The 27,246-nt window shown below is 46.4% G+C and overlaps 2 protein-coding genes across 10 annotated transcripts in view; one reads left to right on the forward strand and one right to left on the reverse strand.

Moving 5' to 3' along the window:
* The window catches only part of ARL3 (ARF like GTPase 3), a 36,838-nt gene extending 33,422 nt beyond the window's left edge, over window positions 1-3,416 (reverse strand). Inside the window, exon 1 of the mRNA XM_025992910.2 lies at window positions 3,254-3,416. Within this exon, the coding sequence (XP_025848695.1) occupies window positions 3,254-3,256 (3 nt within the window). The 5' untranslated portion in view covers window positions 3,257-3,416. The remainder of the gene's footprint in view (window positions 1-3,253) is intronic.
* A 14-nt stretch (window positions 3,417-3,430) lies between these two features.
* SFXN2 (sideroflexin 2) lies at window positions 3,431-27,246 on the forward strand. 9 transcript variants are annotated; one of them, XM_025992941.2, is made up of 14 exons: window positions 3,580-3,685; window positions 10,647-10,716; window positions 14,434-14,490; window positions 16,590-16,774; window positions 16,948-17,118; window positions 18,383-18,481; window positions 19,429-19,504; window positions 19,815-19,900; window positions 21,224-21,284; window positions 21,637-21,703; window positions 22,424-22,473; window positions 22,809-22,858; window positions 25,170-25,217; window positions 26,029-27,246. In XM_025992941.2, the coding sequence occupies exons 4-14, from the start codon at window positions 16,614-16,616 to the stop codon at window positions 26,126-26,128; spliced, it is 969 nt and encodes a 322-aa protein (XP_025848726.1). In that variant the 5' UTR covers window positions 3,580-3,685; window positions 10,647-10,716; window positions 14,434-14,490; window positions 16,590-16,613; the 3' UTR covers window positions 26,129-27,246. The 9 variants fall into 9 exon arrangements, 8 of the variants coding, with proteins under 8 accessions (XP_025848718.1, XP_025848712.1, XP_025848709.1 ...); XM_072739876.1 differs by having other exon boundaries at window positions 3,598-3,685; window positions 16,597-16,774; XR_003234107.2 differs by lacking the exon at window positions 10,647-10,716 and having other exon boundaries at window positions 3,569-3,685; window positions 16,597-16,774; window positions 21,637-21,786.

Genomic DNA, 27,246 nt, shown 5'->3' on the forward strand with positions numbered 1-27,246 from the left:
GGGGGGGAGCACCTGGCTGGCTCAGTTGTAGACTGTGCAACTCTTCTTTTTTCTTTTTAAGATTTTATTTATTTATTCATGAGAGACACACACAGAGAGGCAGAGACACAGGCAGAGGGAGAGGCAGGCTGCATGCAGGGAGCCCGACATGGGACTCGACATGGGACTCGATCCCTGGTCTCCAGGATCACACCCTGGGCTGAAGGCGGTGCTAAACGGCTGAGCCACCCGGGCTGCCCTAGACCATGCAACTCTTGATCTCTAGGTCGTGAGTTCAAGCCTCACACTGTCAGTAGAGATTACTAAAAAAAAAATAAACTTAAAAAAAAAAAAAAAAAAAGAGAACATTATGGGTTTTGGAATTTCATAGACTTGACTTCACCCTTCTTACATGTGTAACCCTGGGCATCTAGAAAACGGGAACAATACCTGGATCTTAAGAAAAATGCTATGAGGGGATCCCTGTGTGGCTCAGTGGTTTAGCGCCTGCCTTTGGCTCAGGATGTGATCTTGGAGTCCCGGGATCAAGTCCCACGTCAGGTTCCCGGCATGGAGCCTGCTTCTCCTTCCTCCTGTGTCTCTGCCTCTCTCTCTCTTTCTCTATGTCTATCATAAATAAGTAAATAAATAAATCTTAAAAAAAAAAAAAGAACTTAAAAAAAAAAAAAAAAAAGAAAAATGCTATGAAGCCACGCCTGGATGGCTCAGTGGTTGAACGTCTGCCTTTGGCCCAGGGTGTGATCCTGGAGTCCTGGAATCAAGTCCCACATCAAGCTCCCTGCATGGAGCCTGCTCCTCTCTCTGCCTATATCTCTGCCTCTCTCTCTCTATCTCTCATGAATAAATAAAATCTTTAAAAAGAAAAATGCTATGAAGATTAAGCAAAGTAATGTATGTAAAACATTACATATGTAGTAGACACTCAAAGCAGTAGCTATGTTGTTTTAACTTTTCACTGACCATTTTCTGACCACAAACACAATTTTGAAAACAATCTTCAGTAATTTTTTTAAAGAATTAAAAAAAGCCACCCGGTGTCCCAAGGAACAATCTTCAAATGCTTAACATGCTTGATAACTACCACTAGGTTCATGTATGTAGAAAGTACTCCATACATAATTCCTGAGTGAAGGAGTCATCTGTTAAATAGCAGTGATTACTTAAGCACTAACATTACTGTCATCTTAGTATTTCACCAAAGACTTGCTATCAAAAGGCAAGGGTAAGATAGATGGCTAAATGTTTGGAGAAAACATTTAGGTTTTTAGATAAAAAATAAAATGTATTAGTTCCAGCTGAGAGTTTAAAAAACAAAAACAAAAACCTGGACTCAGTCTTTAATTGTACAGTTATCACAGGGATTGGTGGGATACCAGATGTGACATACTTAATCACACCACTGTTGGTTTAAATTCTATGTTCCACTTTCAGTTCTAAGAATAGCTTACACTTTTGGAGATTAAAAAAAAATGTATTTTGGAACCAGATAAAGAATCCAGAATTATTTGCCCTAATTTCACATTGTTCGTTTTAGGAAAAAATAAAGACAAAATCTGTCTTGATCAATGAACACAACAGTTGTATACAGTAGTGCTATAGCACTGTCAATTTGCTGTATACAGTGTCAATTTGCACCTGGAAACATGAGCAGTGGTTAATTTATTGTGGCCAGTAATTACAAGTTAAACAATCATGAAATTACACAGTCCACCTAATTGATAAACCGGGAAAAGTTAGCCAACTCTCATGTGTTTCTCATTTATGATGGTATCTCATTCTCTGTTGGTTTGGTATGTTTCTTTCATTCCAATTCTAGTTATTTTCTGTGTAAATATTTATGTCTGTATTCATTTGTTGAGAAAAATTTCGCCTTTAAATGGACAGCTCATGTATAAATGATTAATAAAAAGAAAACATGTAAAAATCTGTTTAGCCTGCGGTTAATAAAACTGCAATGTAGCAAGTGTGAAATGTGATTGGCAACTTCAGATCAAGTAATTCTTCTTTAGCAACCTGACAATGTAAAATCAATTCTTTTTCCTATCAAAATTTACTCATTAGAATACCAAAGGTGCGTACTCCCCCCACCCCCCAGTCTTTTCTTCATAAATTAATGAACATGGTTCGACATTTCTGAAAGTCAAAAGGTACAGCGGGTGGGGAAGTAACTGTGAGTGCCTGGCTCTGTGCAGTTGGTAAGCCAATCAACCTATTCTAAATGCTTCAAAGTCAATTTTGCTTTGACTTGCTCTAAAACTACTCAATTCCATTTCATTCCATTTCAATACCCTCCAACCAACTGCACAAAAATCAACAAGGAATAACATGTCAACGGTCAAATCTGTCACGCATCATAATTCATAATCTAGGGAAAGCTTTAATTAGGTCTGACAGAGGAAAGCCAATTGATAGCCACTCCAGTTTTAACTTCCCATACTTCTTAGGTTGGAGATCCTGAGGTGAGATTATGATCTCTCGTTCTGGAGTGGTCATATGCAAAAGGCTGCAACAGGTTTGAAATGAAATACTTAGGACCGGGCAGCAAATTTGTCTCCATCAACACGGATTAGATACTGAAGGGAACGTCGATCATCGCCAACAACCAGACTTTACAGAACTCTCAGCAAATAAATAACTCGTCGCTGCAGAAGTGCGCCTGCCACGGAGACACCCAGACGGCGTAAAACCCACCAGGCATCCCTTCTGAGCCGTACCTCTTTGTATCCTGGGATTTACACCCCTCCCCCCAGAGGCCCGCACTCCTCGAGGAAGAGGAGAGCTAGGCTACCATCTCCCCTGGTGCCGCGAGGGCGACCTCAAAGACAGTAGCGCAGACCCTTCTCCCCGCTTCTGGCCGGACCCCAGCGGACCCACTTTCCAGCGGTGTGGGGAGGCCGATTCCCTAGGAAGATCTAAGCCTGCATGCGGAGGCTGCTTTCCGCAGTTACTCGGATCCGCCCTCATCTCAGTCCTTAGTACTGATGGAGCCCGGGCTCTGTACCGGGATAGCCACGCAACCTTCCAGCCCCTTCCCCTAGTTCGGACTGGCTGCAAGCCCCGCCTTCCTCCCCAGGCCCAGGTCTCCTTCCAAGGGCCCACCCTCCGCTCCCCGCTGCCCCCTGAAACCAATCCAGGATCCAGGCAGCAGGCTCCCATTCCCTCCTTGGCTTCAAGCGCAGTGCCCCGCCCTGGGCCTGGGGACGGGAGGGGGGTGACCGGCCAGCTCCGGAGGGGCCCGGGCCCCCACACTCACCATCCTCCCGCCGAGTCCCTCCTCCTCCACCTCCGCCTCCTCCTCCTCCTCCTGCCTCCCGGTTACCAGGGGCAACTGCTGCGGCACCGCCCCCGACGTCCCTCGCACGCACAGTGGAGGAGCAAGGCACTCGTACGGGGCGGGGTCCAGCTCCGCTTTCCTCAAGTGCGCAAGCGCGCCAAAGTGCCCGCCCACTGCGCGGGCGGGCTGCTGGAGCGCCGGGAGGCGGCTGCCTGCGGTGGGGACCCCGCGACTGGCTAAAGCTCGCCCACGTGGCTGGTGGGCGCCGCTCAGCCTGTGATTGGTCGGGGGGAGCAGGGCGGGACGGCCGAGGGGCGGTTCCGGGCCGAGGCCGCAGGTTCATGCAGGCCCGGGTTCCAACGCGGGCTTCTTCTGTTGGCAGTTGTTCCGGCGCGTTCTTCCCGGGACGAGGTAAGGGGTCTTGGGAGGAGGCCGCCCACCACACCTTCCTCTAGACCCCACATCTCGGGAGGGAGCTTGGATTTCTGTCTTGACTGCTCCGGCGGGGCTGCTGCGGGGGCCGGGCATCCACCTGCCGAAGCCACGTGGCGCTAATAGTGGTCTGGGGCTGTGCGGGGACCGCTCCCTTAATGGCCCCCGGCGCCCGAGGTCCCAGCTGAGGGGTGACGGCGTTATGGGCTGTGCATCTATCTCCACATCTCTGTGGAGAATCCAGGATGGAGGCGTCCCGGTGGTGGGAGGCCGCCTGTCGGAGGGCAAGAGGCAGCCGGGGCACTGGCCCTGAACGCCGAGGTGAGCAGACAGCAGGAGTGAAAGGCGTTTTGGAATGGCCGGGTTTTGCTAAGCAGCATTGGCCCGGACGGTGCACCGGTGCACCATCTGCAGCCCCAGAAAGGCCAAAATGGGCCTGCACTTAAGGCACGCGACAGCGAGAGGGGTTCTGGGTGGGTTGAGAGGCGCTACCTCCCACCCTTTCCGCGTGCTGAGGACGGGAAGAAGAGTTAATCACATGTGTGCCAGGTCCTGTTCTAGACTCTGGAGAACAGTAAGGGACGAAATCTGCCCTTATGGAAATTACATACTTCCTAGTGGAATGCTTTTCACACAAGATTTCATTTCATTCTCACAGCCCTAGGAATTGGCTGTTCTAAGCCATATAAAGTTGGGACTTGAACCCAGTTCTGACGCTGGAGAAAGCGATTTTAACACTATTGTGTTGTCTAGGTAGGAGGAACAGAATGGCTTATATTTGTGGTGTAAACCCAGAACTTTTTAAGAATTGGTAAAGTGGGGACGCCTGGTAAAGTCCTGCACTGGGCTCCCCACAGGGAGCCTGCTTCTCCCACTGCCTGTGCCTCTGCCTCTCTCTCTGCCTCCCATGAATAAATAAATAAAATCTTAAAAAAAAAAAAAAGAATTGGTAAAGTATTGGCACTGATGATAAACGTAGACATTTGCAGCATGTGTGTGCCTCTTACCTCCCTCATTGAGTTCTTGTGAGGATTATGTGAATTATTGTGTCAAGTACATAAAATATTACTGGCACTTGGGAAGTGCTACATAGAGTTTAGCTATGTAAACTTACTGTTTCATCTAGGTTTGGGGGTTTTGCCCCTCTTCCTACCAGCAGGCTTAACAGTCTCCTTAAGACTACTGGAATGAAGGCAGATTTTTCTTGAATGGTTCTTAGCTATTTATGCATTCAACTAAAATATGTTTTTAAACATCTGCTAGCTGCATACCTGCTTCAGATCATTGGAGAGAAAGCTCTGTTCAGAAGCTTGATTAAGTAGATGCAAGATAAATGGCTAATTCAGAGGATACACTCCTGCAACCTACTCATCTCTAGCCTGTTGGTTCTGTTTTGAAAAAGGCAGGGCAGATTTCACTTTCTGAGTTGTCTGGTGTCTAACATCATGATTGCCTTGGGGTCACGGGAGTGTACCTGGGCCTGCGTGTGTAATTATTAACCTCATTGTCCAACTTTCTGTAGACAGCCTTGGCACCAGCTGTCACCTATCTCAAGTGGTCTTTGTGTTTGACCTTCTTGAGTCTGGCTGCCTTGATTTTCCTCTGGTGCAAGTGTTAGTGATGATGTTTTTCTTCCTGCCTTGGAATACTGACAGGGAAATCCTGAGTACTTTACTCTCCTTGCAAGAGGATATCCAGAGAGAGTTTGGAAGTCTGTTCTCTGAGCTCTGATACGGTTTGCCAGAGAAAATCAACTCTCTGTTTTTTTTTTTTTGTTTGTTTGTTTTGTTTTTTTTTTAAGTAACTATATCCTCAGCACAGGACCTGAACTCAGACCCCAATATCAAGAGTTGCATACTTTACCAACTGAGCTAGTTAGGTGTCCCCCACCCTCTCAGCAACCAAGTTAGCTGGGGAACCATAAGAATGCTGAGGTCAGGGTCTTCCAATCCTGAAAGATCCCCAGCCCCATTCATCCCTCAGGAGTATGATGGCGAGGCTGGCCTCAGCTCAGGACCCACTGCTGGGCAGGGGACCTAGAGAGGTTAGCCTAGGTTCAGGGAGCTATCCCTGGCCTAGAGAAGGCCTTTTCTGCACACAGACACCCCCATCACAGCTTCCAGACATTGCCCTTGATGCATTGTCTGTCCATATGTCTCTGTTAATAAAGATGTGTTGAACAAAAAAAAAAAAAAAAAAACTCAACTCTACTCTACTCTAAGAACTCAACTCTAAGAAGGATGACTTCAGGAGAGGTAATGGATTGTTTCATTTTTTTCCTCTTTTCTCTATTTTTTTTCTTCTTTCCTCTCTCTTTCTTTTGGCCTTTAGTAGACAGAGGACCCGTCTAAGTGACCCCAAGCTTTGTGGCCATGGGAAAGTAGGCCCTAGCTATTGTCAGATTGTTGGATGAATGGACAAGACTGGAGCTCTGGTTAGTGCAGGTTGTGTGTAATGTTCAACATATTGGCTCAATCGATGTGGACCTTCCTAAGCATCAGTTTCCATTCTGCAAATTGAGATCTTGCATCCCCACATCTTTGAGCTGTGATATTTTCCTCAGAGCAAGAGAATTACTGGTTGGTCACCTGTTTGACCTCCAGCTCTCCCCTTGTTCCTTTTTTATTTTTTTTAAGATTTTATTTATTTATTCATGAGAGACACAGAGAGAGAGAGAGACAGAGACACAGGCAGAGGGAGAAGCAGGCTCCATGCAGTGAGCCCAACGTGAGACTCCATCCTGGGTCTCCAGGATCAGGCCCTGGGCTGAAGGCGGCACTAAACCGCTGAGCCACCAGGGCTTCCCTCTCCCCTTGTTCCTAGTAGCAGAATTATATTCCTTTGGAACTGGGGCCACCCTGGATGTGGTAGTGACCTCTTTAGGGAATACCTAGATGCAGTTTATGTGGGAAGAGGGAGAATAACTATTCTAGAGAAAACCTAGAAACCAGATAGGACTCAGTAGAGGAGAGGTAGACCATTTGCAACTTTGTGACCCAAAACTTGCTCTTACTTCTGTAACCAAGACAGGTTCTGAGTTGACTTGAAAGAGTGATGTCCTCCATGCCCAGAGAGCCCAAGAATAAGTTGAGATGTATTTTAAGCAAGTAGTAAGTATTTTTAGAGGGCCTGAGAGAGCTACAGCAAGAACATTACAATCTGCCAGGGGAGGCCAACTTTATACAAATAACTGTATGTAACAAGAAAGTGATTACAAAGCTGAGTGTGTTGCAAATGAGGACAGGATGCTAGGAGAGTATATGACAGAAGGGTTTGAGTTTGCCCTGAAGGAGTCATGGAACTGTGCCCATTGGGGGCAGCAGGTGTAGGGGGAAATGTTTTAGACATAGAATTTAGATTTTTTTTTTGGTCTTCTTTTTTTTTAAGATTTTATTTATTTATTTATTTATTTATTTGAGAGAGAGAGAGAGAGAATGAGCAAGGGATGGAACATCTGGGTGGCTCAGCAGTTGAGTGCCTTCGGCCCAGGGTGTGATCCTGGAGTCCCTGGATTAAGTCCTGCATCGGGCTCCCTGCAGGGAGCCTGCTTCTCCCTCTGCATATTTCTCTGCCTCTCTCTGTGTCTCTCATGAACAAATAAATAAAATCTTAAAAAAGAAAAAAAAAAAAAAAGAGAAAATGAGCAAGGGAGAGGGAGAAGCAGACTCCCTGTGATGTGAGGCTCTATCCCAGAACCCTGGGATCATGACCCAAGCTGAAGGCAAATGCTTAACCAACTGAAACACCCAGGCACCCCTGGCACCGAGGTCAGGACAGGAACTCCTATGCTGACCTCGGTAATGAAGATAAGGTTTCTTGAATAGTTTAGCAAATGATTACTCCTTCATGGTAGAAGTGCTTCCATTATGAAAGGCAGAGGACTTGCCAGTGTTGGGTTGAGAGTCAAGAGAGATGTCCAAGGACAGGCTGTGTGTGTGTGTGTGTGTTAAGAAGGAAACAGCATGTTCGGGACCCTGGGTGGCTCAGGCAGTTAAACTCCTGCTTTTGGCTCAGGTCATCATCCTGGGGTCCAAGGATGGAGCCCTGCATCAGGCTCCTTGCTCAAAGGGAGTGTACTTCTCCCTATGTCCCTCCTCCCAGCTTGTGTGCCCTCATGCTCTTTTTCTTTCTCTCTCTCTCTCTCTCTCTCTCTCTCTCAAATAAAGTCTTTAAGAAAAACAACAACAACAACAACAAAAACGGAAGCATAGCATGTTCTATTCAGCTTTCTCCAGGAGAGGGGTTGGGGCCCCAGCTTGGGGCTCTGGAATCCCAGACACTGTGTGATCTGCCAGCCAGGCCAGCAACTCCTTTTAGCCTCATGTAACTCTTGCCTCTCTCCCACTCTTGGGTTCAGTTGTGACTGCATGAAATACCTTTGGTCTTTGAACCGGCCTATAGGAGGTCAAGTCAGCTTTCCTTGGGCTTTGTGGCAGAGTGAGAGTGTCAGAATTCTAGCAGTGGACACTCGCTGTCTGGTTTCTAACTTCTCCAGAGGTTGTCACTCAATGGTGGCCTCAGGGCCAGGTGAGGGTGCCATGAAAACTCCAAGTTAGGCCTCCTCTTCTCTCCTGGCTCCTTCCTCCCAGGAAATGACCCACCTGCAGCATGTCAACTTGCTGAAGTCTCTCCCACCTCAACAAAAAATCTAAGAATTGACTATCTCTTCCTTTACTGCATTTGTTGGCTCCTCATGCCTCCTATGTCTCTGGTTTTTCTTTCTCATCTATTTGGACTTCCTTTGCCTCTTAAATATAGTGGTTTTCAGGCTATGTCCTTAGCACTTTACTCTTCCTATTCTGTGTGTCCTCACTGGAAAACTTTCTCTTAAACTACCTTAATGCTGCTGACTCATTATTTTATTTCTAACTCAGATCTCTGTACTTTCTTTTAATCCTAAATATCCATTTGCTGACAAGCTGGACCTCTTACTTAGCATATACTTGAATTCTTGTGCTAGGCACTGGGGTAGCAGTGCTGAGCAAAATGGACACCATCCCTGGCTCTAAGGAGCTAATGACCGAGAGAGGAAGGTCATTAATTAATTAATTAAAATAAAATCACAGAGTGTTTGAACAAACTGAAATAGTTCTGAAGAAAAAGAACAGAGCCAAGAGGGCTTATAGCAGAGCACCTGATCTACTGGTTGGGGGAGAGAAGGGTCAAAGGTCTTTCAAAGGAGTCCCTGAGGAAAGGTTTAAGTCCAGATCTGAAGGATGAGTAGGTGCTTCCTTGAAAGTAACTCTAGACTGTCCTGGAGAGCAAAAGTCTACATTTTGAGGGAGAGGGTGGAACCCTGATGTTATGTGATAATACATCTACTTTTCAGGCTGCCCTTTAAAAAAAAAAATTATTTATTCATGAGAGAGAGAGAAAGGCAGAGACACAGGCAGAGGGAGAAGTAGACTCACCGCAGGGATCCCAATGAGGGACTGGATCCCTGATCCAGGGATCTGAAGGTAGACACTCAACTGCTGAGCCACCCAGGTGTCCCTCAGGCTGCTCTCTATTCTGAGGTGGCTTTGCTGTGGCCTTCCCTTGCAGCTACAGTGGTACATGGGGCTCTGTGGAGGTGGGAGTCATGGGTAGAATTCTCTTCATTTTACCACTACTTAATATAAAACTTTTTTTTTTTTTTTGAGTGCTCTGTAGCTTCCATCAGCAATGTATTTTCTTTCCCTAATACTCAAATACTGGCTTTGTTTGCTCAATTTTGTGAATGCTTTTGAATTTTGATGATTATATAACTCAAGATGACTTTTTTTTTTTTTTTTTTTTTTTTTTTTTTTTAGATTTTATTTATTTGACTGAGAGAGCACAAGGAAGGGGAGAGGGAAAGGCAGGCTCCCCACTGAGCAGGGAGCCAGATGCGGGGCTCCATCCCAGGACCCTGGGATCGTGACCTGACCAAAGGCAGATATTTAATCAACTGCCCCTCAAAATGACTTTAAATCTTGCTCAACCTGTGCCTATGAGCTTGTAATATAATATATATGAAGAATCCTCAGGGTGATGTTTTTCTTTCTTTTAAAAAAATTTTTTTTAAGATTTTATTTATTTATTCATAAGAGACACAGAAAGAGAGAGAGAAAGGCAGAGACACAGGCAGAGGGAGAAGCAGGTTCCATGCAGGGAGCCCACGTGGGACTCGATCCCAGGACTCCAGGATCATGCCCTGGGCTGAAGGCAGGCACTCAACCACTGAGCCACCCAAGGATCCCCCAGGGTACATTTTTCAAGGAAAAAAAAGTGACCTAGCAGTGGAAGATTGAGAGTTAAATTTGAAAATTATTCCTTAAAAAAAAAAAGAAAGAAAGAAAGAAAGAAAGAAAGAAAGAAAGAAAGAAAGAAAGAAAAGAGGGATGAGTAGGTGTTAGGGAAGAGGGAAAGGAACAGTATTCTGGACCAGCAATGGCATTTATAGAGGACCTGAGACAGGTTGCAGCCTATTGCATTTAAGAAAGTCCCATGGCACCTGAAACTCACAACTCCTTGATTTTTCCCTTAAAGCCTATTTTTCTATATTCTTTGTCTCTGCACATTATGGTTTAAGCCAGAAACCCTGGGTATCACTCTAGATACTTGTGATGTATCAATTTAGCTAGGCCAAACAGCTCCCCACCCTGCTACCCAGGGATCCCCTGCATCCCCCTTCTGGTAGGCTTCCAGCCAGAGTGGGCCAGGAGGAAGAAGCAGCTGTTTTGTAGTACACACATCTCCCAGTTATTCGATCAAACATGAATTTAGGTGCTGTGGTGAAGGGATTTTGCAAATCAAACCAATTAAAGTCCTAATTGGTTAGCTTTGAGTTAATCTAAGGGGAGATTATCCTGGGTGGCCTGATTTAATCAGATGGAATCCCTTTAAAAGAGGGCTAGGCATCCCCTGGGGTCACAAGTCCTGCCATAGCTGGGCCTGCATTGCTTCCTTCCCTCCCCAGGATTGGCCTGACCCTCGCTAACTGCCTGCCCTGCTGGCTTCAGGCTTGCTGAGCCAACACCCACAATTACGTAAGCCAATTTACTAATTTCTTGTACTCAATCCATTTTCATATATTTATCAATATCACATGAATATATTTAAAGGATATGTATTTCCTATTGATTCTGCATCTGTGCTTGACACCTGACTAATAGAATATTCCTTTTATAACCAGTCATTTAGCAAATCCTGAGACTGTGCTGCTTTAAAAGTTTCTGTCCTTTTGTTCCCTCCTGTCCCAGTGCATCTGGGTTCACATGAGCCCCACCTCTTCTTGCTTGGATTACTCAAATTCCCGTTCAGCTGATCTCTCTGTATCCTCTGAGGTCCTCCCACACCAAAGTTTATTTTCGTGTCATTGCCCAGAGTTTTCTTTCTTTCTTTCTTTCTTTTTTTTTTTTTTTTAAGATTTTATTTATTGGGCAGCCTGGGTGGCTCAGCGGTTTAGCGCCGCCTTCAGCCCAGGGCCTGATCCTGGAGACCCAGGATCGAGTCCCACGTCGGGCTCCCTGAGTGGAGCCTGCTTCTCTCCTCTCTCTGCCTGTGTCTCCGCCTCTCTCTCTCCCTGTGTCTCTCATGAATAAATAGATGAAATCTTTAAAAAAAAAAAAAAAGATTTTATTTATTCATGAGAGAGAGAGAGAGAGAGAGAGAGAGGAGGAGACACAGGCAGAGGGAGAAACGGGTCTCCAGGATCATGCCCTGGGCTGAAGATGGCGCTAAACCACTGAGCCAGGGTGTCCAGGATCACCACACCCTGGGCTGAAGGTGGTGCTAAACTGCTGAGCCACCCAGACTGTCCCAGAGTTTTCTTTCTAAATGATACATCTGATCTTGTCACTCTGCTTAACACTTTTTAATGGCTTCCCGAAATTCTCAGGCAAAAATTAAAAAGACTTAGCTTTTTTTTTAAGATTTTATTTATTTTTAAAAATTCTTTTTAAAGATTTACTTATTTATTTGAGAGAGAGTATGCGTGCATGGGGAGTGGTAAGCAGAGGGAGAGGGAAAGAGAGAATCTCAGATTCCCCACTGAGCACAGAGCTTGATAGTGGGGTTCGGTCTCACAACCCAGAGATCATGACCTGAGCTGAAACCAAGAGTAGGATGCTTAACTGACTGAGCCACCTAGGAGCCCCCTTAAAGATTTTATTTTTAAGTAACCTCTACATACAGTGTGTGGCTTGAAATCACAACCCCAAGATCAAGAATTACCCTAAAGCACCTCTCCAGTAGTACAGGTAATCTATACCAGTATCCCCAGCTCCTCTTTTCCATATATTATAGCCCTATTGTCATTCATCTCACCTATACATAAGCTATAATCATCAAATTCATTGTTGCTGTTATTATTTTGAACCAACTGTTATCTGTTTAACTTAACAATTGGAATAAGAAAAATAAAAATTTTATCTTATCTCCATTTATTCCTTCTGACATTCTTTAGGTAGGTCTGAGTTTATGACCTATATCACTTTCTTTCTGAAGAATTTCTAGCACCTGGCAAGTCAGGTCTGTTGGTAATAAATTCCCTCAATTTTGCTTGTCTGGTAAAGCCTGTATTTCTCCTTCATTGTAAGGGATAATTTTGCTGATGTAGAAGTCTAGGTTGGTGGGGCTTTTATCTTTCAGTGCTTTAAATATTTCACTCTGTGCTCTTTGTGCTTGCATGGTGTCTGAGGAGAAATTCAATGAAGTGAACTTCCTCATATCTTTGTTCCTCTGTAGGTAAGGTGTTTTCTTTTCCTTGCTTCAGACTTCTTGCTTGATTTTTTTTTTTTTTTTTTTTTTTAGGATTTTATTTATTTATTTGAGAAAGGGAGAGTAAGTGAGAGAGAGCGAGGGAGCAAGTGAGCAACAGAAAGACTGAGAGCACAAGTGAAGGGAGGACCAGAAGGAGAGGGAGAAGCAGGTTCCTCACTGAGGAGGGAGCCCAAAGTAGGGCTCGATCCCAAGACCCCGAGATCATGATCAAGGGCAAGACGTTTCACTGACTGAGCCCAGGCACCCCTTTCCTTGATTTTCTTTGGCTTGATTTTCTGCAGCTTAAAATATAATATAACATGACTAGGTGTAGATTTTTTTTTTTAAGACTTTATTTATTCATGAGAGACATAGAGGCAGAGACACAGGCACAGGGAGAAGCAGGCTTCATGCAGGAAGCCTGATGTGGGACTTGATCCTGGGACTCCAGGATCCCTCCCTGAGCCAAAGGCAGATGTTCATCTGCTAAGCCACCCAGGCGTCCCCAGGTGTAGAGTTTTAAAAATTTTTAATTCTAGTGTAGTTAGCATACAGTGTTATACTAGTTTCAGGTGTAAAACATAGTAATTCAACAATTTTGTACATTTCTCCGTGCTCATCATGATAGGTGTACTCTTAATCCCCTTTGCCTATTTCACCCATCGCCCTGCTTACTACCCCTCTGGTAACCATCAGTTCATTCTCTATAATTGAGGGTTTGGTGGTTTTTTTTGTTTTTTTTTTTTCCAAAGATTTTTTTTATTTATTTGAGAGAGAGAGCACAAGCCAGGGGGAGGGGCAGAGGTAGATGGAGAAGCCGACTCCCAGCTGAGCAGGGAGTCAGATTCAGGACTTGATCCCAGGACCCCGGGATCACGACCTGAGTCAAACACAAATGCTCAACCACTGAGCTACCCAGACGTCCCGGTTTTTTTTGTGTGTGTGTGTCTGTCTGTGTTTTAAAGATCTTATTTACTTATATGACAGAGAATGAGAGAGAGAGGGAGAGAGCACAAGCAGGGAGAACAGCAGGCAAAGGGAGAAGGAGAAGCAGGCTCCCTGCTGAGCAGGGCGCCCTGACATGGGGCTCCATCCCAGAACCCTGGGATCATGACCTGAGCTGAAGGCAGATGCTTAATACTTAACTGACTGAGCCACCTAGGTGCCCCTAAATTCCTGTTCTGATAATTCCAAAATCTCTATCATCTGGTTCTGACACTTGCTCTTTCTTCAAACTATGGTTTTGTTCTTTAGTATACCTTATAATCTTTTGTTGAAAGCCAGATGTGTGTGCAGTTTTACATTTTTCTGGTGAGATGTTAGGTTGTATTTACTGTTTGTGGAAACTCTAGGTGGCAGAGGTTAACATTTTCTTTGGTGTCCTTGTTTTGTCTCTCGTTATCTTTAGGTTTCTAAAGACTTTTTTTTTTTTTTTTAAGACTTCTTAAATAGGGTCTGAGACTTGTGATTCTTTCTGTTATTCAGTTCTCCCTGTTATCACATAGGAGCATTGTACCACCTACAGTGGTCAAGTGTGTGAGAAGAGAGAGTGTTCTATAGTCCTGTGATTAGTTCTCAGACTTTGAGTGAGCCTGTACCCCTGGACCTTCACAAGTGCTTCTCAGGCTCTTCTCACCTTATTTAAATGAAACAGGAAGGTTAGGAAGGGCTGGAGTTGGGTATTTACCTTTTCCCAAATAAGTTAGATTCTACTAAAACCCAAATGGTTAGGCTCTGGTAAAATAGGCTCTTTTGAGGACAGGCCTTGTTAAGAAGAACAGGGGGCTCTGGGTGTACTTCAGAATGACTACTTTTCAGGGCACCTGGGTGGCTCAGTGGTTGAGGGTCTGCCTTTGGCTCAGGTTGTAGGTCCTGGGATCAAGTCCCATATCAGGCTTCCTGCATGGAGCCTGCTTCTCTCTCTGCCTCTCTCTGTGTGTCTCTCATGAATAAATAAATAAAATCTTTTTAAAAAATGACTATTTTTTCCATCTCCCTGTCAGAAATACTAGAGGATTTTTCTCTGATCTTCACCCTGAGAACCTGGTGGACTCCTGAAGGTAAACTCAAAAGTGTGGCCCCCACACTCAAGATCGAATCCCCTTGGAATTTTTAATTTGTTCACATTGAGCTTCCAGCAATTTGTCAGTTATAGTTTAAGTTTTCCAATGGTACTTACCCAGAGGAGGGCTTCTGTTCCCAGCAAGCTGTCATTCTCTGTACTTGCCTGTCTCTCCATGTTTAGGGATGGTGGTTTGCCCTGTGACCTCAATTCATTGATGGGTCTAAGAAGAGTTGCTGATTTTTAGTTTGTTCAGCTTTTTTCTTGTTGGAAGGACAGGAGTGACAGTTTCCAAGCTCCTTACATGTCAGACCTGCCTTAGTTTTTCAAGACATGGATACCAGAACCCAGTTAGAGGCAAGAGTTCTAAAGTAAATCAGGCAGAATTAAAATCCTGGCTTTGTCACTGGCTATGCATGTGTGATTTGGTAAGGTTACTTTCTGTGCCTTGATTTTCTCATCCATAAATGGAGTTAGATTAAAGGGTATTTATTTCATAGTATTGTTGTGAAGATGGATTCAGAAAATGCACATCAAGTCCCAAGCAAAGTGACTGGCATAGAGTCAAAGCTCGGTGTTAGGTGTGATCATCATTATCTGGTCCCCATGTGTCCTGTGTGCCGTTAACACTGGCTCTTCTTCTTTTTTCTTTTTGGCCTGGAATGTCTCCTCTACCTAGCTAGCTAGCTAGCTAACTTCTACTCATCCTTCAAAACATTGTTTATTTCTTATTTTCACAGAATGTGTTCAGAATGTCTCAACCATTTTAGATAAGGTAACCATATAATTTATCATCCAGATCAGGACACTTTTGAGAGTGAAAGGGGCTGCTATTCATAATCACACCAGGACAACAGTCCTAGGACAACTGGGAGATATGGTCATCTCACTTTTATTTTTTATTTTTTATTTTTTATTTTTTTAATTTTTTTTAAATTTTTTTATTTATGATAGTCACACACAGAGAGAGAGAGAAGCAGAGACACAGGCAGAGGGAGAAGCAGGCTCCATGCACCGGGAGCCCGATGTGGGATTCGATCCCGGGTCTCCAGGATCGCGCCCTGGGCCAAAGGCAGGCGCCAAACCGCTGCGCCACCCAGGGATCCCTCATCTCACTTTTAGATGCTGTTTCTCTGGTTTCCCACTGCCCTCACTGTCTGTCCACATCATTGTTCATGCCAAGGATGACATGTCCACACTGCCATCCTTGTTGCTCTACTTGTCATTTGCTTCCCATTCTGTAACTCCTTGAGAGCAGGCGTGGTGCCTCACTCACAGCCATGGCCTGGGATCTTCCATAGGGCTGCATGCGCCATACACGTGCACACACCACTCACACACAAATAATGAGAGTGATCATGCCACATTCATTTCTACCTTTGTAATTGTTCCTACTTTGAATATGATCCATGCCTTCTCCCTCCGTCAGATAAATCTATCTTCTGGGGCTCACATTCCATCTCTTCTGGAAGCCTCCTTTTCTTTTTCTTTTCTTTCTTTCTTTCTTTTTTTTTTTTAAAGATTTATTTATTTATTTATGATAGACATAGAGAGAGAGAGAGAGGCAGAGACACAGGCAGAGGGAGAAGCAGGCTCCATGCCGGGAGCCTGATGTGGGACTCGATCCCGGGACTCCAGGATCGCGCCCTGGGCCAAAGGCAGGTGCTAAACTGCTGAACCACCCAGGGATCCCTGGAAGCCTCCTTTTCTAGCCGTGCTCCCCCATCTCTGCTTTCTCTCATCTCGTATTTACTGTATAGATTATATTCCGTTACCTGGGTAGGCTGTTCTTCCCCAATTACACTCAGCTCAGGGTGTAACTGACAGGCACTGTGGACACAGGGACAGGCACTGTGTTGTCCCTTTTTCCTGCGTCTCCTACAGCATGGTACAGCACAGGGTTGGCTACCCCAGGTACTCGGGAAACATGTTGGCCTGGCTACTCGGTCTGGTGCCCGTTCACTGGGGCCTTCCCAGGCCTAGTCAAGTGATACTAGTGGCTGGTGAAAGCAGAGGTTCTATAATGAGAGGTGCTCAGGGCTTCAGGGGCAGACTTTGGTTTGGGGGACAGTCCTCATTTTCCTTCTGTTCCTTAAGTCCACAGCTTTGTGTGTGAGCAACATGGAGGCTGATCTGTCTGGCTTTAATATCGATGCCCCCCGTTGGGACCAGTGCACTTTCCTGGGACGGGTGAAACACTTCTTCAATATCACAGACCCACGCACTGTCCTGGTACCAGAGCGGGAGCTGGACTGGGCCAAGGTGATGGTGGAGAAGAGCAGGTGAGCAGTTACGGGAAGGGACTGGAGGCACTGGGATCACACTGGTAGATCCCCTGGAGAGGAGGTGGAGACTGAATATGAGGGAAAAGGCAGAGCTCTCAGGAAAGAGGGAGCAGGATGATTTGGGGCGAGGGGCCTGGGAGGTAACTCTGTGTGTTGTCATTGGGTGGCAGAATGGGGGTCGTGCCACCAGGCACCCAAGTGGAGCAGCTGCTGTATGCCAAGAAGCTGTATGACTCAGCCTTCCACCCTGACACTGGGGAGAAGATGAACGTCATTGGGCGGATGTCCTTCCAGGTCCCTGGCGGCATGATCATCACGGGCTTCATGCTCCAGTTCTACAGGTAGAACCTTGGAGCGAGGCAGTGGGCAGTGTGTCCATGTGGATCTGCTAGGCAGGGAGTCATATAATGATGAGAATAATAACCATCTTTATGGACCTCTTCCCAAATACCAGGCACTGTGCTAAATTCTTTGTGTTACCTCATTTAATTTTCTCATCAGCCTTACAGAGAGACACTATCGTCATCTCCATTTTATAGATGAAGAACCGAGGTTCTAGAGAGGTTATGTAACTTGTCTAAGTTGACACAGCCAGGAAATATGGGTGACTGGGTGTTAACTTGAGGTAGTTGTCTCTAGAACTCTCTCAATGAATAAGCCATCCTAATCCCCTCTTTAGAAAGTACTTATTCAACAATGAAATTTAATGTATGTTTATTTTAGAATTTATTTTATTTATGTACTTTCTGCAGAGAGAGAGCACGTGGGTGGGGGGTGGGGGGAGGACGGGGGCAGGGTGGCCACGGGGAGGAGCAGAGGGAAGGGGAGAGAGAATCCCAAGCAGGTTCAACCCCCAATGCAGAGCCTGATCTGGGGCTTGATCTCACAACTCTGAGATCATGACCTAAGCCAAAATCAAGAGTCAAGCACTTAACCAACTGATCTGGCCAGGTGCCCCTAATGTATTTTTATAATGTGATGTCTTAGTAAAAAATATGAGATGATCTCCCCCCATACCACCCTTAAAATAGGAAGACCTTTTCAGCCTGATGGAGAGAGAATAAACTTTCTCTGTAGCTACTGGATATTTTATTCCCCTTCTCCTTCCTCTCTTACTTCTGCTCCCCTCCCCCATGCATCTATTTGTCCAGTTATTGAGCCAGGCCTTGGGCCTGGTGTTGAGAATATAAAAACTTAGCCCCTCCCTTAAAGGAGCTTCCAGTTTTGTTGAGGAGACCAACAAGTAAACAGTTATAGCTCAGTTTGCTAGGTGGTAGGTCAGAGGGAGAATATGGAGTTGTGAGAACAGGGAGCACAAAATGACTCACTGTTCCAGAAAGGGCAGGGGAAGGGTCACGAAGGTTCCCAAGAAGAAGTGACCTCTCAACAGAGCAATATTTAGCCATGTATGGAAGGTTTTGTGTGTGTGTGTGTGTGCGTGCGTGCGCGTGCGTGTGTAGATACTCCAGCCTATGCAAAAGCCTTGGTGCGTGAAACAATGTGGGAACAGTTTGGGGAACAGCAGGCAGTCTGGTTTGACTGGTGTACACCAAGGCCTCCCTTCCATTGGACTCTTCTTTGCCCTCTGGGCCTCCTTTATGGTAGGACGATGCCGGCGGTGATCTTCTGGCAATGGGTGAACCAGTCCTTCAATGCCTTAGTCAACTACACCAACAGGAATGCAGCTTCCCCCACGTCCGGCAGGTAGGAGACTGGAATTCTAGGCTGTCCATCTGGGTATGGAGCAGGTGCCTGTCCTCTTGTCTCCAGGGACACAGCCCTTCTGAAGGGCTCTCAGGCTGTCTTTGGGTGAAGGTCACACAGAGCTGGTGACCAAGCCCCCCTCTTAGGGTTTGCAAGTATTTTCTGCGGCTAAGAGAATATTTTCCTAGACCAAAGTTCATTCATTCATTCATTCTCAAGTATTTCTTTCTTTTCTTTCTTTTTTTTTTTTTTTAAAGATTCTATTTATTTAAGAGAGAGAGAGAGTGAGCAAGCAGGGTTCGGGGGCGGGAGAGAGAGGGAGAAGCAGACTCCCCACTGAGGAGGGAGTTTGACAGGGTCTTGATCCCAGGACTCTGGGACCATGACCTGAGCCAAAGACAGATGCTTAACTGACTAAGTCACCCAGGCACCTTCAGCTATTTCTTGAGTAGTTGTTAAGTGCCAGGCATGGTTCTAGGGTCTTTATTCTTGTGGAATTTAAGGTATTTTAAAGCAAACAAGCACTATAATCTTAGCTTGTGACTCCTGCCATTAAGGAAGCAAACAGGTGACAGGATAGCAAACAGAAGAGGGACATCTTTGTGGATGGGCTGGTTGGGGAAGTCTTTTCTGTGGAGTGCATGTTTCTGCTGATTTCTGAAGGATAAAGATTTAGCCTACAGAAGAATTCCCTGGAGAGGGAGCAGCAGCATGCAAAGGTTTTAAAGCAGTAAAGAGTTTGGCATGTTTAAAGTACTGAAAGGGGGCCAATGGGACTGGAGCGTTGTGTGTGTGCTTAGGAAGGGGATGTAACAAGATGAGACTGGGGAGAGTGCTCATGAGCTTCTCAGGCATGAAGCCTCATTTCCAGACTTTCTCAATCAAGCCATGGTCTTGCCCTCAGCTGGCAGGGCTCCCCACTCCCAAGCGTGTCTCTCCTCCACTAGGCAGATGGCCATTTCCTACATCACAGCCACAACCACTGCGGTGGCCACTGCTGTGGGCATGAACATGTTGACAAAGGTACTGTGTGGGGCTGCTGTGGGCATGGTGGCCACTAGGTGGCAGCAAAGTCCTAGGGAAAACATTCCCCCTCCCAAGCCTGGCTTTGCCCTTGTTTGGGTGAGTTGGGTATGGCCAGAGCCCAGCCAACTAGTGGGAAATGTACCAGAACTCTCCCCAGGTTGTTCTTTCTCGGGTCTTTGAGGGAATTTGGGTTCCAAGACTAAGTGTCTGAATATGCATCAGTAGTGAAGTCTGATTACATTTTGTAGTCCTTAAGCCCCCTCCCCTCCCATCTCCAGTGAACTCTGTTGTTCCCTTCCCCCAACAGAGAGCTCCACCCCTGGTGGGCCGCTGGGTACCCTTTGCTGCTGTGGCTGCTGCTAACTGTGTCAACATCCCAATGATGCGACAGCAGTGAGTATGGGGATCCCTTTTACAAATTACAAGGTTAGTGGGGCAAGGGCAGGAAACCATGGCAGTGGGTAGCTTTTGGGGACTGAGGTGGGTATGGGGAGGGTCGCTGGGCTGCACCTCTGAAGGGTTCCAAAGGATTGGCTGCTCCAACGGTGATGGCCGTTGGGAGTGGCAGGTGACTTAAGTTTAATCCATGATAAGTATTGTGGGAGTCATTGTTTGGATGGTGTGGGATGGCAGGGAGTGGGGTGGACCTATGGGGATTTATATAAGATCATGTCCTTTCAACTGCAACTGTATTGAAGTTGTGAACTCTGCCTACTTCCAAAGCCCTGGTTGATGGCTTACAGAATGAAATGTAGCAGAGGGAGGTGTCCAAAGATAGAACAGAGCCAAGAAGCTTTGAAAGAAGCCAGAGGAATAGATAGATGTTTTCCAGGCACCTGGCTCTAAGCTTCCCAGCAGGAAAGGTAAAAGGAGAAACCCGTGTGTCTTGCAGTTCTTGTTTTTTGACTAGAGAAAGCATAGATATTCCTCTGCTGTAAAACTTTTTTTTTCTGCGGTAAAACTTAATGATGTAGTATACATAAAGCACTCACGATAGCGCCTGGGAGATATCACATGGTATATGTTAGCTTTTATTGCTCCCATCACCATCATCATTGCCTTCATCACCAACACCAGTATCCACAAGCCACGTTTTCTTGGGACTGCCAGCAAATGGGTACATTTCACAACAGCTCTTGCAGAAGGAGCACACTACCAGAATAGTCATTCATACACACTGTTCCTCTCCTCTTTCCCTCCCCCATCCAGGTGCTCCTTCCCAACAAAGGAAGGAACCCCAGCCACCTACCTGCTCTGGGGTTGAGTGCTTTCAGGAGCTGGCCTGAGAAGAAGCACAGCTAGTGTTTGTGGAGCAGTCACTCTGTTCTGCTCAATCACGCTGAACTAAGCACTTTGCAGGCATTGTCTCCTTTAATCCTCACCAATACTATGACCTGGGTGCCATGTCTGATCCCCATCTTGCAGGGGATGATAACTGAGTCTTCAGAAGGATTGGGGAACTTGCTGCAGTTCAGAAACTTACTCTGCAGTCTGAGGATTCAACCCAGGCAATCTGAGCCCCGGCCTAGCTCTCTTAGCCACTGCCCTAGATCACTTCTGAGACACCACTCACTGAAATGCAAAAGGAAGACCAAAGGGCCAGGTACAGGAGGTGGCTTCCTAGAGCTTGAGTGTGCTTGGTCCCCTAGTGTGTCACATCACTGGCAGGCTTCCAGGACCCCTTTCCCACGTCCAGCAACTCCTGTCCATGTTTAGGGAACTCATCCAGGGCATCTGCGTGAAGGACAGGAATAACAATGAGATTGGACATTCCCGGGTAAGCAGAGGCATCCCTTTGGGGTGGGAGGAGGGAATTCTCTCTTATACCTTGTCCTGTTCTTACTACTCTGATTAGAGCAGGCCCTCGTTCTGTTACAGGATTCCCCTGATTCCATTCTCATTCCCCTTGATTTCCCTACATTTCTCGTTCAGAACAGGCTTGTCATGTCTTTTCTCCATCATTTCTGGTCCTGAAGCCATAAAAGTCTAGCTGGGTGAGAACACAGCCCCTGGTGGATCCATCCCCTTTACCACTTCTGACTTGACCCTGACCCTTGACTCAGCCCTTTGATACAGCCCATGGATACTGAAAGGGTCATTCCTGACAATTTACTCTTTTCTTTCCTCAGAGAGCTGCGGCCATAGGCATCACCCAAGTGGTTATTTCTCGGATCACCATGGCAGCCCCTGGCATGAGTAAGATAGAGAAGCCTTCCCATCCTGGCAGTCCCTGGAACACATGATGGAGGCCTTAGCCACACTTAGCTTTTGGATGGGAGGTGGGGCCCCAGCCTCTATAGCCATGCTTCTCAAACTTTTCCCACCCCAATAAAAAAATTCCTTGATGTGATAGAGATTGTAGCTAATGCTACAGTGGTAATCATTTTACAGTGTATAAACGTATCAAATCCACATGTTGTATATGGTATACCTACATAGTGCTGAATGCAGAAACCCATGAGAGAACCACACTGTAGATCAGTTAATCAGAGGTCTAGGGAAGAAAGTTCTTTTCATTCCATAGATATTCCTTAAGTACCTTCACTGTGTTGGACACAGTGCAGGGTGCCAGGAAGACAGTGGTAAAGAAAATAAATCCCCTGCCCTGGTTTTGCTTCCAGCAGGGATATGTTACAAAGTAGGATACGAGATTGGTTTGCATGAGCCTTCAAAGATTTGAGTTTTGAGAAGGACTCTTTGGGCCTGCGGTACATGCCCTATTAGAGGTGTGCAGGGGGAGAAGTTTGGGAAGCACCCTTCTGCTAGGTCTTGGGGGACGTGACCATGCCTACACAGTCTTCCATTCCAAAAGTATTTTCTGGAACTTTTGGGGAGGTGGGGGGAATCACCTGGTCCCTAATCTGATTTTGGAGAGTCTTACAACCCTCCCACTGAGTTCTCCCTGGTCTCTTCTAGTCTTGCTGCCAGTCATCATGGAAAGGCTGGAGAAGCTGCATTTCATGAAGGTGAGTGGGGTTCGCTTTTGCATCTCTTTTTCCCAGAGCCCCCCAGCCACATCTACACGTAAGAGCTCCTGATCCTCATCCTTCCCTCTAGTAATTGGCCTTCATCTCGCTCAAGAAGGGCCCATACCAGTCCCTGCCAGCTGCCTGCTTTAGATGCCATAGCCTGTTGCTTGGCCTTACCACAGAGTGAGAGGAGCCCCTCTCTCCTTTCCTTCATGGCCAGGATTTTTGTGCCTGTGGGTTTCCAGCTGGCTGATCAGGGGTAGGGCAGGTGTGGGGTTCACATTAAGAACCTTCGTATGTCTTATGTGGGTCTTTCCTTTGTTTTTGTGCAGAAAGTCAAGGTCCTGCATGCCCCATTGCAAGTTCTGCTGTCTGGGTGCTTGTGAGTAGCATGTTTTCTTGGTTTGGGTCCTATGGTAGCTTGGGCACCTAAGAACTATCTTCTTGTGTTTCCCGTGCTGGAGAACATGTATTCCTTTACCTGACTTCCATAGTGCCTGAGCTCAGAACACCCGTGGGCCATCCAGAGAGCTCTTGCCCCATCTTTGTTGAGGGCACCAGGCTGGCTAAGCCCCATGCACACATCTGCACGTGTGGGCTCCCTCCTGTCCTCTGACCTGCAGACTCAGGAAGAGATGAAAACCACAATACAGTCCCACCACAAAAAAGAAATAATAATTCTGGGGGCGCCTGGCTAGCTCAGTTGGTAAGGCATGTGACTTTTTTTTTTTTTTTTTTTAAGATTTTATTTATTTATTCCTGAGAGACACTGAGAGAGAGAGAGGCAGAGACAGAGGGAGAGGGAGAAGCAGGCTCCATGCAGGGAGCCTGATATGGGACTCGATCCCGGGTCTCCAGGATCATGCCCTGGGCTGAAGGTGGCACTAAAACGCTGAGCCACCCGGGCTGCCTTGCATGCGACTCTTGATCTCAGGGTTGTGAGTTTGAGCCCTATGTTGGGTGTGTAGAGATTACTTAAAAATAAAGAATAAAAAAAAATAAAAATAAAGAAGTGATAATTCTATGACAGTGACAGAGGTGTTAGCCTATGCTCTGGTTGTCACATTGCAGCGTATCACTGTATTGAATCAGCATGTTATACACCTTACCTGTACACAGTGTTGTACATCAGCTATATCTCAATATAAATAAACTAAGTAAATAAATAAATAAATATACTGAGACATAAAAAAAATGAGGGGACAGCCTGGGGCTTCAGGTGTCCCAACCTCACACAAAAGGCAAACACTATTAGTCACAGCAACGTGCTTCGGTGCCTGCCAGTGACTGGCCACATCCTAGCATCAGTAACACTTTGTGAGGCCACGGCGCTAATGACAGCAACAGAAACAACCAACACATGCAGAAGGTGTTCTGTGTGTCCCCATTGTGCTCATGCTCCACATCTATAATTTCACTTAATCCCCTCTGCCCCAAAGGTCTAGGTCCTGTCATCATCTCCTTTTACAAATGAACAATCCGGGACACCTAGGTGGCTCAGTGGTTGAGCGTCTGCCTTTGGCTCAGGTTGTGATCCTTGGGGTCCTGAAATCAAGTCCCACAGGGAGCCTGTTTGTCCCTCTGCCTATGTTTCTGCCTCTCTCTGTGTCTTTCATGAATAAATAAATAAAATTTCAAAAGTAAAAATAAAAAAACACAAACGAAGATCCCAAGGTTTGGTGAGATGAGACTTGCCCAGGGCTCTGTAGCTCATAATTGCTGGAGTTCAGGTCAGATTCCCGACAGTTTCACACACCATGCTACCTTCTGCTATTGAGTCACCCCTGAGTGAGTGGTTCCCATGGGTTGAACACCACAGCAGCCCTGCAGAACAGGCACTCGTGTCCTCCCTCTGCTGGCTCAGGGCTCACTTGCCCAGGTTCACACAGCAAGTGAGTAGCCAAGTGGGATCTGAACCCTGTTCTGTCAGATTCCCATGTTCTGTAAGACAGGGCTCTGGCCCTGAAGCATCTGAGGACCTTAGAAATACTATAGGCCCTTCCCCAGGCCTACTGCATTAGCATTTCCTCTTTTTTTTTTTTTTTTTAAGATTTTTTTTATTTATTCATGAGACTACACAGAGAGGAGAGAGAGAGGCAGAGACACAGGCAGAGGGAGAAGCAGGCTTCATGCAGGGAGCCTGATGTGGGACTTGATCCAGGGTCTCCAGGATCTCCAGGATCACACCCCGGGCTGTAGGCGGCGCTAAACCGCTGAGCCAGCGGGGCTGCCCAGCGTTGCCTCTTAATGAGCTCCTCCAGGTGCTTGTGTGCTCGGGGAGGTTGGAGAGACTGCTTGGTTCTGTTGTTGGCCAGCCTAGGGGTTCATGGCCAGGGGGGCAGGACCTTGGGTTTTATACTCCTCACTGCTCAGTGCTTGTGGTCTTTAGGGCTGCTACTTATAATCCCAGTGCCTTTGTTATCTTCTCCTGCCTTTATTATCTTCACCTGCTTGAACGACAGGTGGATGTGGAGTGAGGGATGGGAGGTAGAGGAGGCCAATTTCATGCCATGCCAGAATGAATATCCTGGCACTGAGAGGCCAGGAGAAGAGTTGTAGGAAGGGGAGCCATGGGGCAATGTGGAAGGCAGGGTAGTGATGGGCATCTCCCTACTTCCTTTGGGGGGCTCAGAGATGGGGTGTGAGCAGGTCTGTAGGAGATGTCCCTAATGATTTGTTTCTTCTTCTTCCAGCCTCATCTTTATGGTGCCAGTGGCATGTGGGCTCTTCCCACAGAAATGGTAATAGTTCTTTGCTCCTCACGTTACCAAATGCCCTGTTCCTGTTCCCCCTGACCTGCCTGCTGTCCTGAAGCAGACCAGGATGGGCAGGAAGGGCACCCTTTGCCAAGGACAGGTGCCTATCAGCCTAAACTCTGGGCCTCTTAACTCTGGATGAATGGTAAACCAAAACAGATCTCTCAGGGGCAGAGGGATGAGTTGCTCCCTCCCAGTCGAGGAAGGGCTGCCCTGGAGAGAAGTAGGGGGACAAGAGACTTTCTGTCCCCGTTGGTTGGGTTGTTAGACACATCTTCTCTGGCTAGATCTGGTCCTTGAAATTGAACAAAGGGATAGGTACTTATTCTGGTTTGTGTTCGCTTGGGGCTGGATGACTCGGACCTCTCTACTTCCCTTGTATGCCTTGGCAGGGAAGGAGTGTGCAAAGTGATGATGGAAGAGGGAAACAAAGCATCAGACTTGGGGAGGGAGAGGACTAGCTCCAGGAGACTAGGTGTAGCTTGGATGTACACCAAGAAGATACCAGGTTCCTTTGCCTTCCTACTCATATTTCAGTATCCTCTGCAGGCATCGCCTGGGTTCAAGCACTGTGCTTATAATCTAACAGAGAAGATGGAAGTTTAGCAGCAGGGAGAATACAGTCAGGCCTGAGTAGAAGAAAAAGCAACATATTATGTTGTACAGGGGCCATTAGTTCTGACGCAAAAATCAGGAAGGGCTTCTTAGAGGTGGCATTTGAGTTAGATTTTATCTGCTGGTAATTTGTTACTTGTCCAGTTGGCATGCCCATAATCCCCTTCTTTTCTCTTTTCAGTGAATTATCAGTTTCTTATCTGGAACCAGAACTCCAAGACACTATCAAGGCCAAGTATGGAGAACTTATGCCTTATATCTACTTCAATAAGGGCCTCTAAATGCCCCGTCCCAGCAAGGACCAGTCTGCACCCATACTCACCAGCCTTTCCTTAGCTGCCTTGTACACCTGTGCCCTCATTCCTCTGCCAAAGGGGCCTGAAAGTTAGGGTGCATTTGGGAGGTGGGGAGCCTCATGTTTTCATCCAGGCATCTGGGTTATTGGACTCCAGGGGATAGAAGTGAACAAGGGGAGCAAAGGCCAAGCCTTCTTTCTGCTACCCCCTTAACCACCATCCCCTGGAGACCAGGAGTTGAGACATCCTGGGGAGAAGTTGCTAGAACCTGGGGGGAGATACTCAAGCAAACCATATGAAAAAATTAGGAAACCTTTGGGATTCTAGTTCCAGCCAGGAAGGGGGAAGAGCCCCTGGGACTAAGGAAAGCTCCTACCTCTGTTTCTTCTTCCCTTCTTCCTCATCTGTGTCACAATACAGAATGTTTGCCCCTGTAATTCTAGCTAACCCAGGAAGGGAGAGGGAAGAAGTCTTTGTCCCCTTGGGGCTCTTCTCCATTCTTCCCCCTTCTTGTCCCCAGTGCCCCCTTGTCAGAAGGTGTCTTTGGGAGTGCTGCTAGGCTTGGGTTGATCAGGCATCTGGGAGTTCTTAGTGCTAAAAAAAAAGGCCATCACATGAGGCTACAAAGTTTCATGGTGCTCTGAGCCTGTAACACTGAATCTGTTCTGTGCCAAAATCCTGTCCGATTTTACATCTCTGTGTTTAAAAGATAAGTCCACTAACTATAAGTAAAAAGGATTGTATGGAGGTATTAATTACACATTTTAGTGGGTATATTTTCCTAGCTGCCTCTCTTCCTCAGCCCATTGGGCTAAACACCAAAGACTGGTGTGTACTGAATAGGAAAGTTTTATTTGGATATCTCCGAGAAGTAATCAACCAGGACCAAAGAGCCTGGAAGGACACACAGCAAAGTGCAGCCATTTATCCTTTTCCCTCTCAGCTGCTCTAGGTGATTTTTCAGGCTCAGGAGGTTGGGGTAGGGGTGGAAGGGGACCATTGTGGCTTACCTGGGATCAATCTCTGTATTGAGTTCTAATAGAATTTACTGACCATTCAAAGGATATCACTGTGAATCAAATAAATTTCTTGAAAGAGCACAA

This window comes from Vulpes vulpes, chromosome 15 (assembly GCF_048418805.1).
Source record: "Vulpes vulpes isolate BD-2025 chromosome 15, VulVul3, whole genome shotgun sequence".
In the NCBI taxonomy this organism is placed as follows: Eukaryota; Metazoa; Chordata; class Mammalia; order Carnivora; family Canidae; genus Vulpes; species Vulpes vulpes.